This window comes from Sorex araneus, chromosome 2 (assembly GCF_027595985.1).
Source record: "Sorex araneus isolate mSorAra2 chromosome 2, mSorAra2.pri, whole genome shotgun sequence".
NCBI lineage: Eukaryota > Metazoa > Chordata > Mammalia > Eulipotyphla > Soricidae > Sorex > Sorex araneus.
In genome coordinates, this window is record NC_073303.1 from 26,380,542 (window position 1) to 26,392,778 (window position 12,237).

General features: G+C 49.1%; 1 protein-coding gene across 2 annotated transcripts in view; it reads right to left on the minus strand.

The window, feature by feature from the left end:
• Positions 1 to 11,802, minus strand: part of BLTP3A (bridge-like lipid transfer protein family member 3A) — a 59,710-nt gene extending 47,908 nt beyond the window's left edge. The window contains exon 1 of one of the 2 annotated variants that reach the window (XM_055126345.1): positions 11,570 to 11,802. In XM_055126345.1, coding sequence (XP_054982320.1) covers positions 11,570 to 11,613 — 44 coding nt within the window. In that variant the 5' untranslated portion in view covers positions 11,614 to 11,802. The remainder of the gene's footprint in view (positions 1 to 11,569) is intronic. The other variant, XM_055126344.1, reaches the window with a different exon arrangement.
• Positions 11,803 to 12,237: the final 435 nt, after the last annotated feature.

Below are 12,237 nucleotides of genomic sequence, written 5' to 3' on the forward strand. Positions count from 1 at the left end.
AGGTGGAGAGGAAACACAAATGAGAGAGTGTATCAAGAGCAAATTCCGGCTGTTACAAAATTCGGTGCAAGTTACGGATTTTCAACTCTTAAAGTCTCGATTCCATGTGTGGCATTGCCAAGGATATCAAGATTTTCTAAAATTATAATAAACACTTGGAAAAGTTCAAAACAATCTCCTGGTTGGAGTCCCCAAACAGCCACTGTAGCCTTAAAGTTGTGCAATATTTTGTGTTTATAGGTAAAACAGGGATACTGATTCCAGGCTTATTAACCTAAATCAATCATTCACCTATGCAAACATCTAGCAACTATTCAAAAGACAAAAGTTGCAGGGCTGGGAGGACAGTATTGCAGGTAAGGCACTTGCCATGCGTGTGGCTGACCCAGGTTCAATCCCTGACAACTTATATGGTCCCCTGAGCCCCACAAGGAATGATTCCTGAGTGCAGTATCAGGAGTAAGCCATGAGGCACAGCTAGGTGTGGCCGCAAAAAAAAAAAAATAAGATAAAGAAAAAGAAAGTCAAAAACAGGGCCAGAGAGAGCACTCAGTGAGCTGCAGCACAAGCTTAGCACACGAATGGTCCTGGTCCATTTCCACAACACGGGGGCCTCGAAATACTAGTGGAAGCAAACCCCAGAGCAGGAAGCTGGGAGGAGACTCCGAGCACTGTCAAGTAGAACCCAAAACCAAAAGGCAAAGGGTGGCGGAGTTACGGTACAGCAGTAGGGCGTTTGCCATGCATGTGGCCTACTCGACTTCAATCCCCGGCATCTCATATGGTCCCCTGAGCACCGCCAGGAGTAATTCCTGAATGCAGAGCCAGGGGTAGCTCCTGAGCATCACTGGGTGTGACCCAAAAAGAAAGAAAAAAAAAAAAGGCAAAAGGGACCGAGTACAACGTTTCTTTATGCAAGATTACTCTGCACACTGCAAGACAAAGGCATCTCTATGGCCCACTCATTAAATACTGGTCCAAATTACTGGTTTAAACATCTTGATAGCCCTCATCATAACCAAGGATAGTCCACACTGACGGACGATGAGTTTAAAAGATCATGCCCCAGGAAGAAAAATTTGAATACTTCATCTCTCCTCCTTCACACAGTTCACTAACAACCCGGCCCCAGAACTCCATCTATGAGATGTATGCCACCCACTTGGCTTTTATGGGCAACGGTGGACACATTCCTTCCACCCAACTACATCCAAATTTCAAACTTAGAAATTTCAAGAGTATATAACATTTTCATCAGTTAGAAACTTAAATACACTGACCTCTCACTATCAGTGTTCTAATTTTTATTTATTTATTTATTTATTTATTTATTTATTTCGCTTTCTGGATCATACCCCGCGATGCACAAGGGTTACTCCTGGCTCATGCATTCAGGAATTACTCCTGGCAGTGCTCAGGGGACCATATGGGATGCTGGGAATCGAACCTGGGTCAGCCGTGTGCAAGGCAAACTCCCTACCCACTGTGCTATAGCTCCAGACCCTCTAACAAATTTTTACATGCACAAATATATTCTAATTTTTAGTGTTCTAATTTTTAAAAGATAGGCTTGACATCCAAGAGAGATAAAACCAACAGCCTGTGAAGACTGAGCACACACTGCCACAAGTGGTGGTGGAGAGGGCAGCTAGGATAGAGAGGGGACCCTTATGCCAAAGACAGTTGGAAATGATCACTCTGGACAGGAACTGAGTGCTGAAAGTAGGTAAGGGGACAAACATGATAACCTCTCAGTACCTGTATTGCAAACCACAATGCTCACGGGGGATGGGGGGGACCTTGGGGAGGAGGGGGCAGAGAGAGAGAGAGACAGAAAGTGCCTGCCACAGAGGTAGGACGGGGGGGGGTGGAGTGGGGATGGGAGGGAAACTGGGGACGTCCGTGGGGGGAAATGTACACTGGTGAAGGGACGGGTGATGGAACACTGTATGACTGAAACCCAATCCCGAACAACTTTGTAACTGTGTATCACACAATGATTGAATAAATCCCTAAAGGGATCCAAAGACCAATTCTAACAAAAAATCAGGTACCTAAAGAACAGCTCATCCTTTCACTTAATGTACACAATTGATGTTTCTGTTGTTTTAAGTTTTATTAAACAGGAAAGAAAAGTCACCCAAGAGAGAAGGCAGGCTTCTCCAGAGAGAGGACAGAGGCCCACAGAATACAAGGAACTACACACCCCAAGTTGGGATATTCGCAAATGCTTTAAGAGACATGACAGGGAGATAAGTATCACAACCACTTTAAATAAAAAAGGTTAGAAAGGTTAGAGGCTAGTGATTATGAATTTTTCAAAAGATTTTCTTGAACATACTAATCTGAACATTTCTCAGAGGAGATATTATGCTTTCAAGATTCTGACATTTGCTTGTAGCTAAAACTTACATGTGGATTAGAATTTTAAAATTAAACAGTAGCAAAAAATAGAGTTGAGTTGAAGGCTTACCACAGATAAGGAAAAAAAGAAAAAAAAAACACAGAAGGATATCCACCAGAATGGTTAAAATGAAAAAGCTGAGAAATAAAAATGTTGGCGAGGAAGCAGAATCAGGACTCTCTCATACACTTGTGGTGGGAATGTACAGTGGTATAGACACTGAAAATCTGCTAGGTAATATTTACTATAATTTCACATATGTATATCCTAAATAAAAAATTTCACTCATTTATATTCCCAATAAATAGGTGTACATGTAGTCACCAAAGGATATGTATTAGGCTGTTCCTAACAGTGTGATTCATCAGAGCTCTATTTTTTTTTTCTGGCTTTTTTTGGGTCACACCCGGCGATGCACAGGGGTTACTCCTGGCTCATACACTCAGGAATTACTCCTGGAGGTGCTCGGGGGACCATATGGGATGCTGGGAATCGAACCCAGGTCGGACGCGTGCAAGGCAAACACCCTGCCCATTGTGCTATTGCTCCAGCCCCCAACAGAGCTCTAAAGTGGGGTATTATCCAAGTCTCCACCCACAGCAAATATATAAATGGAGGAGTACTCGTATAATGCCACATAATAACAAAAATGGAGAATTTATAACTTGATATAATAGGCACTAATCTCACAGAATAATAATGTCGAGTTAAAGAAGCCAACATTAAAGCACAGATACCGGACCAAAGAGATAGTACAAGGTGCTTGCTAGGCATGTGCCCAACCCCATTCGATCTCCAGGAACACATATGGTCCCCCAAGCACCACTAAGAGTGACCCCTGAGCACCAGCTGCTGTGGCCCAAAACCAAAACAACAGCAACAACAAAACTACCATGAAGATCCCACTTCTATAGAGAACTAATCTACGCTCTTAGGAATCAGGGCAACAATCCTCTCGGAGGGAGGAATGACTGGAGTAGGGAAAATGGGGGCTTCTTGGACCTGGTGACGTTCTGCTCCCTCACGGGTGCCGGTGATAAGGGCACATTCTCAGTTCAAAATAACCAACAGAGGGTCTGAGCAATAATGCAGGGTAAGGTCCACAGAGGTGACCCTGGGTCAAATCCCAGCACCCAATGTCTGTGGATATGATCCCCAGAGCAGAGTGAGGAGTAAGCCCTGAGAACAGTCAGGTGTGGTCCAAACTCACCCCCACCCCACCCCCCAAAACAGACAAAATACTCGTAGATGAGCAGCGGCAGAGCGGTTAGAGAACAGGACCAGGACTGGAGCTATAGTACAGTGGGTAGGGCGCTTGCCTGGCACACAGCTTACCTGGAGTTTGATCCCCAGCACCCCGTATGATTCCCTGAGCACTGCCAGGAATGATCCCTAAGCTGAGAGCCAAGAGTAAGCCCTGAGCACTGGTGTGAGGAGGGAGAGAGGGAAGGAAGGAAAGGAAGAAAGAAGGAAGGAGCGATAGTACACCAGGTAGGGCGTTGCCTTGCACATGGCAGACCTGGATTCGATCCCCGGCATTCTACATGGCTCCCCGAGCAACACCGGGAGTAATTCCTGAATGCAGAGACAGGAGTAACCCCTGAGCGTCACTGCGTGTGGTTCAGAAAGAAAAAGAAAGAGAGATAGAGAAAAAAAAAAAAAGAAAGGAAGGAAGGAAGGGAGGGAGGGAGGGAGGGAGGGAGGGAGGGTGGGGGGAGGACAAATGAACATGACCCGGAATTCAGATGAGGCCTCCAGGGCCTGACCTAAGGGTCTCTCCAAGCCTGCAACTGCCCGCAGGTGAGCTGAGAAAGCGGAAGCAGGACAGGCCTAAAGAGGAGCTCACAGTGGGGCCTCTGGATCTCCCCAAAAGGACACTGAAGCCTCCCCTGCCTCTGAATCTCACCCAATACTTATGTAGTTTAAGTATCTGTCACGTCTGTTGGCGACATCTCTATCCCTGAGGGTCAAATTTCCTGCAGCCATTAACATAAATAATTAAGCCAGGATGGTTTCCAAGGAGTGGGCTGCCCTCGGCCACACTGGCAGGATCCCTGACTTTCCTAAGCAGGTTGAAGTACTCTTACCCCCAGGAGTGACCCTAGTATAGGGCCAGGAGGAAGGAGCCCGCGGCATGGTTAGATGTGGCTTTAAATTTAAAAATCACTTTTTTTTTTTTGGGGGCTGGAGAGATAGCACAGCGGGTAGGGCGTTTGCCTTGCACGCGGCCGACCCGGGTTCAAATCCCAGCATCCCATATGGTCCCCTGAGCACGGCCAGGGGTAATTCCTGAGTGCAGAGCCAGGAGTAACCCCTGTGCATCGCCGGGTGTGACCCAAAAAGCAAAAAAAAATAAAATAAAATAAAAATAAAAATAAAAATCACTTTTTTAAAAACCCAACAACTATATTAAACTCCATGTACATGCCAGGTACTATAAGGTATTCTAGACTCCCAGGAGCTGCACCCTGAGAAGCCCGGGTTCGATCTTTTACTCTAATTCCTCTCTTTCTCTGCCCTCAAATTTTGTTCAATAAAAACTATCTTGCTTCACTAAAATGAATACTAGACTCCCAATCTTTTTTTTTTTTTTTTTTTTTTTTGGTTTTTGGGTCACACCCGGCGATGCACAGGGGGTTACTCCTGGCTCTTCACTCAGGAATTACCCCTGGCAGTGCTCAGGGGACCATATGGGATGCTGGGATTAGAACCCGGGTCGGCCTCGTGCAAGGCAAACACCCTACCCGCTGTGCTATTGCTCCAGCCCCGACTCCCAATCTTTTAAAAGAAAAAATCCTTTAAAAAAAAAACAACTAAGTATACCATATTGTTCCTTGTACTCATCTTTTACAGATTAGAAAACTTACTTGCAAGGCTCAGATAGGCCATGTGAGGGCAGAGATGCAGTTCTGCATTAAAGCACTTGCCTGACACATGAAAGGTCCTGGGGTCTGACCCCAGGTGGAATGGAGAGGGGGAGATAAGGAGAGGAGAAAGGAGGGAGGGAAGAATCAAGGAGGGGGCGAGAGAAGAACAAGGGAGGGAGGGAGGAAGGAAGGAAGGAAGGAAGGAAGGAAGGAAGGAAGGAAGGAAGGAAGGAAGGAAGGAAGGAAGGAAGGAAGGAAGGAAGGAAGGAAGGAAGGAAGGAAGGAAGGAAGGAAGGAAGGAAGGAAGGAAGGAGAGAGACAGGCCTGCCCTGCTCATTAAGTGGCAGAGCTAAAAAGGTGAAAGACTTACGTGGTTCAGAGTGCATGCTCTTGCTATGAGCCGTAGTCCCCTGACTTACTATCATATTTCTTCTTACTTGTGTAACTAAAGATCATTGGCTAAGGGGATCTAACTAAAGAATAATTTTTTTTTTTTGGTTTTTGGGCCATCCTGGCAGTGCTCAGGGATCATTCCTGGCTGGGCTAAGGGGACCATCTGGGGTGCCAGGCATCAACCCGGGTTGGCCCTGTGCAAGACAAGCACCGTACCCGCTGTATTATCTCCAGCAACTATATAGTTTTCAAAAAGATGTTTGTGACTTGAAGCCCCCAAAATAAGATAATTTAATAAAAAATCTTAGATTTATTTCGTTTGGAGGCCATCCCCAGCAGTGTAGGGAGGCCAGTCCAGGCCCTGTGCTGGAGAAGAGCTGTTACCCCTGGAGGTGCTAGGGGGTCACACACAGCACAAAGCTTGCACTCAGTCCTCTGAGCTCTCTTTCAAGTCTCGGATTTTCTGTTCCCAGTGCTTGAGTCACAACCAGCAGTTTTCAGTACTTACTCCAAGCTCTGTGCTCAGAGATCACTCCTGGCAGGGTTCACAGGTCCATATGTGTGCTGTGGATAGAACCTGACTGAATTGGCTGCATGCAAGACACCCTATCCACTGTACTTTGTCCTGGATATTTTTTAATTACTTTCATTTCTAATGTCAAGTTCTTTTATTTCATTGAATGCTTTGCATTGACGCTATTTGATTTTCACAGCAGTTATTCAAACCATAGCCTTGAATGAGCCCTTAACAAATGTTTAATCACACTTCTCTGCTACAAACCCAGTACCCACATCAGTACCTGGCCCTGGAGAGGCACTTAACAGAAACTTCTTGAATTCCGCTCCCTTCATATCTTGTTTACCAAAATACTCAAAAAAGAAAGAGGATGCCTGTCTTCCAACAAGACACGTGAAGGGGCTGGAGCAGTGGGTAGGGCGCTTGCCTTGCTCATGTTGACCCAGGTTTGATTCCCAGCATTGCATATGGTCTCCACCAAGCCCGCTAGGAGTGATCTTTTTTGCCAGCTATGGCCAAAAACCAACTCACCAACAAGACACCAGAACGTATGAAACTTCAGGACCAAAACTAGAGTAACAAGTCACTGGGATGCTGTTCCAACTAAAAGACACTAATAGGGGCCCAGAGAGATAGTATAGCGGTTAGGGCGCTAGACTTGCACATAGCCTACTCGAGTTCGGTCCCCGCCAACTAAAAGACCCTCTACTCCACGTCCAATGACACTGTCATCATGGGCAAACAACTATTAAACACCTACAATACTGACCAACAGAGTAGCGCGGTGTAATTTCCCTCTCTGCCTTTGCTCATCAGGTTTGGCAAGCTGCAGAGGTATCTGTCCCCCTGCAGGCAAGCCAGCCTGTGTGTGGGCAGCAGGGACTGTGGAGAGACACAAATATTACAGACAATTAGGCAATTTTTCCAAGTTAAACAACTGGACAGACTCCAAGAGTTTGCCCTTTCCCCGAAGCAGACCGACGTCCTAGCACCTTTCTCTGGAGTCCTGGTTCTGCAGTTGGAAAAACCTCCTCCTCTCCCACAGCCAACCAGAAAAGGGGAAAGAACTCAGAAATTTCTCCTGGCTACTGCGACTCTGTCTAAAAAAGGCATTTGGTTCACTAGAGTCACTGAGAGACCAGAGCAATAGTACAGCGGGCAAGGGCACTTGCCTTGGCTGCAGCTGACCCGACTGGGTCCCCAGCACGCAATATGGTCCCCCGGGCCTGCCAGCAGTGATCCCTGAAGTCTGGAGTAAGCCCTGAGCGCTGCCAAGTGTGGCCTCCAAACAAGCAAACAAAAAGTCACTGAATGTGTAAGCATATATACTATTAAGTTTTTTCTTGAGCCAGGGATGTCACTCAGAGTTAGGTTCCATCCCAGGTACCAAAAAAAGAAATTATTTTTTTCCTTTAAAATCCCTATCCAGGGGCTGGAGTGATAGCACAGTGGGTAGGGCGTTTGCCTTGCACGCAGCTGACCCGGGTTCAAATCCCAGCATCCCATATGGTCCCCTGAGCACCGCCAGGGGTGATTTCTGAGTGCATGAGCCAGGAGTGACCCCTGTGCATTGCTAGGTGTGACGCAAAAAAAAAATAAAATAAAAAAAAATAAAATCCCTATCCAGTGGTAGCACCTAAGAAATGAAATCATGATTAATTTGGACCAGTGTTTCTCAACATATGTCTTTGGAGGTATTCTGGTGATCATCTGAGATACTTCTCAAATCTGTTTTCAGGGGCCGGAGCGATAGCACAGCGGGTAGGGCGTTTGCCTTGCACGCGGCCGACCTGGGTTCGATCCCCGGCATCCCATATGGTCCCCCAAGCACCGCCAGGAGTAATTCCTGAGTGCAAAAGCCAGGAATAACCCCTGAGCAACGCTGGGTGTGACCCAAAAAGCAAAAAAATAATAATAATCTGTTTTCATAATGCAAAAAACTGTTAGCCATTTTTACTTTCTTTTCACAAGTGTATGTTGGAGTTTTCAGAGTCAGATTTACTAAAACTGAATTTAGAAGAAGATCCAACTGTCTTCGTTAAGACAGAAATTAGAGGTTATCTATTGCAAACCCAAAAGAAGAGAGAACAAAAGGGAATGCCCTGCTGCAGAGGCAGGGTGGGGTAGTGGGGGATGAGGGGATACTGGGATCATTGGTGGAGGTGAATGGGCACTGGTGGAGGGATGGGTAAACGATCACTGTATGAGTTAAATGCAAACACAAAAGTTCATAAGTTTGTAACTGTACATCACAGTCATTCTCTAATAAAAAAATTTTTTAAAAAAAGAAATTAGAGGTTAGCAAAATTTCAAAGAATGCTACTCTTCTGGGGTGGAAAAGTTATTTTAATAAAAACATTATTTTGTTTAAAAAAAAAAAACATATCTGGGCCAGAGAGATAGTGCAGTAGCTAGGCACCTGGCTTGCAGGGAGATCACTGTGCAGTGGCTACACACCTGCTTGCATATGATTGGCCTGGGCTCAATTCCAACACCACATATGGCCCCACAAACCTTGCCAAAAGTGATCCCTGAGCACAAAGCCAAAAGTCAGGGAAAAGTGAACTAGAGTGAAGAAGCCTAGTTCGAGCCTATTACCTGCTATTCTACAGCAACTTGGCCCAGTGACTTGCTAGCGCCTGGGAATGCAGCTCTCTCCTCAGCATCAACTGAGCAGTCAAGCTAGTCAGTGGCTAGTCGCTGAACTCCAGGATGCCACGTGGGGTTCAAGCAGCTGCCTTTAGGGATCCCTAAGTCCCTCCTCAAAACCTCTATTAAAAATTACTATTTCAGGGGCTGGAGCCATAGCACAGCGGGTAGGGCGTTTGCCTTGCACGCAGGTGACCCGAGTTCGATTCCCAGCATCCCATATGGTCCCCCGAGCACTGCCAGGAGTAATTCCTGAGTGCATGAGCCAGGAGTAACCCCTGAGCATCGCCGGTTGTGACCCAAAAAGCAAAAATAAATAAATAAATAAATAACCATTTCAGGAGTTGGGGCGATACCACAGGGTATAACGTGCTTGTCTTGCTTGAGGCCAGCTCACAGAACCACAAGTGGTCCCGAAGCACTGCCAGGAGATCCCTGGGCACCACCATGGGGTGTGACCAAAACATAACAGCCCCTGACCCCCTGCTCAAACTACCATCTCTGCATATGGATTTTTCTGGAGAAGTCTGTGCTTACAACAAACTGCAACACAAGTTGTGACCCCAAAATATAACTGTACTTCATGTCTTATTGGAAACTGGTTAAGTACCAGACATTGGGCCAAGTTCTTACACACACTATCTCACATAACTCTCACCATAATCCTTTTAGATACTAGCATCATTCCCATTTTATAGAAGAAGAAAGATCCAGAAAGTGTCCAGGTTCTTAAATAAAATGCCATGTCAGGGGAGATTGTCTCTAAAGCCTAATATTCCATGATACTATATTCGAAGTAATAGTTTTTCCCTTAGTTAATCTGAATATCCCATTTCATAAGTATTAGTTTTACTTTTTTTTGGGGGGGGGGGTAGAAACAATGCTCAGGGCTTACTCTGCATTCAGGAATTACTCCCTCCTGGAGGTGTCAGGGGACCACATGGGATGCTGGGGATTGAACCTGAGTCAGTGGCATGCAAAGCAAAAGTACCATATCCACAGTAGTATCGCTCCTGCCCCCTCATTAGCCCTACTTTCATTTACACCAAACAACACTGAATATCACCCTAAAAAAGAATACAGTAAGTACAGTAAGTGACCCCTGTGCAGGAAAGGTCCAAAAGTCACTCTCCAGTATCACTCTCCTCTTATTTTATAACTAGTAATTAAGAGATATATCTAAATCAAATTACTAATTAATGTCTGAGAAAACAAAAGTACCAGTAAACAAGGTTGAGTGCCAACCAGAAAAGGGCATGTGATAGCCAAAATCTCAAAGCCACCATGCCACAGAAGTCCAGGAAAGATATATCATCAATTCAAGGCCACGGTGGACTGACTTCAGACCCCAGCCCCCCACATCTCCACATCCCCACGCCCCACATCCTGAAAACCTCGGGCCACTGGATTGAGATACAAAAACTAGCAGCAGGGCCAAAGAGAGAGAGAGTACAGCGGGCAAGGGGCTTGCCCTGCATGTGGCCGACGCAGGCTCAAAACTTGGCGCCCCATATGGTCCCCTGAGCGCCACCAGGATTAAGTCTGGAGCACCACACCGGTGTGACCCAAAAGCCAAAAAAGAAAAACAAAAGAGCTGGATCAACCTCTTGTGGCATCACCAACTTGTTTGGAAGGAGTGAAAACGGGCCACTCCTTCTGCCCAAATCCCTGGGCAGCCAAAATGAGGAATAAACAAGGCCAAAAGTAGATGCACTTAGTTCTCTGCAAAGGGTGTCAAAGTGCATCTTATTCTCTTTTTTGGTTTTTGGGACCACTCCTGGCCATGGATGGGGTTACTCCTGGCGGTGCTTGGGAGACAGTATGGGAGGCAGGAGATCGAACTGAATCAGCCGTGTGCAAGGCAAGAACCCTACCCAAGCTACTATCTCCCAGGGGCCCCAACTTTACATACATATATACATCTATATATATATACATATATATGTGTATATAGATACATATATAGATGTATATATGTATCTATATACATATAGATACATATATATCTATATACATATATATATATACTTATCATTTGTTGTTGGCTTGGGAGACACACCCAGCAGCGCTCAGACGCTATTCCCAACTGGGTGCTGCAGTGCTGGGGTTCAACCCAGAGCCTCACACATGCCAGCAAAGTGCTCTACCACTGAGCCGCAGCCCCTGCCCAGGACACACGTCTCCAAGGGAAGGCGGTGGAAACTTTACACCCGACTCTCAGGCCTTTCCCCTGTCTGGGTAACCAGGAAGAAGCCAAGGCAGGAGGGAGGCGGAGGGGCCCTTGGCCGCTGTCTCCTGTCGTTATCAAGGGTGATGCAACCGGGGCAGCCGGCTGCCCGAAGAGGTGGTGCTGGGCAGCAGAAAGCCCGTGTCGGGGCTGGCCGCGGGCACTCGGGGTTGCGAGAACTGGGTGACAGGGCTGCAGGCAGGACGGGAGGCGCGCAGAGACGTGCTGGGGGCGGGGGGTGAGCAGCGGGCCGGGGTCGGCGGGCGCCGCTCGGGGCCTGGGGGCTGCGGGGGAGGGGCGGGCAGGGGGCGCGCCGGGGACACCCGCACGCGGGCGGGCGGGGGCGCCGCGGCCCCGGGCCCCGGCGCGGGGAGGACAGAGGCGACAACGGTCTGTCCGGCGCGAGCTGAGGCGGGGCCGGCCGGGCTGGCCGGAGCGCGGCGTGAAGGGGGGGGGGGTGGCGGCGGGGTAGCAGGGCCGCGGGCGGCGGGGCCCGGCGCCGGCGCGCTCACCGGGACAGGTGCTTCAGGATCTGCTTCTTAATGATCCCGGCCATGCCGGAGCGCGGCCCGCGTGCAGCCGGCGCGCCGCGGTGGTCTCCGCCGTCGTGGAGAAGCGGCGGCCCCTCACCTCGCCGCGGCGCGGGGCCCGGAGACCGCCGCCCCGCCTGCCGCCATGGCGTTCTCCCGCCCCTGCCGGGGCGCCCGGAGCTCCGCCACGATCCCACCCACCCGCGCGGCGCCCAGAGCGACGCCGACAGAGCGCGCCGCCCGCCCGTCAGGCTCCCGGCGCTCCCGGGCGCGCGCCTCGGCGGGAGCGCGCGGGCCCCGGGGCCCGGAGGGCGGGGCACGCTGGTCTGGGGGCGGGGCCCGCGGGTTGAAGAGCGGAGGGAGCGGGCCGAGACGAGTGGGCAGGGAGGCGGGGCCAATGGGTTGAGGGGCGGGGCCCGCGGGTTGAAGAGCGGAGCGAGCAGGCTGAGGCGAGTGGGAGGAGGGCGGGGCCAGAAGATTGAAGGGCGGGGCTAGGCGGGACACATTGGTCTGGGGGCGGGGCCCGCGGGCTGAAGCGCGGAGGGAGCGGGCCGAGAGGCGGGGCCATATGGTTGAGGGGCGGGGCCATATGGTTGAGGGGCGGGGGCAGAGGGTTGACGAGCGGAGCGCGGGGACCGAGGGGCGGGGCC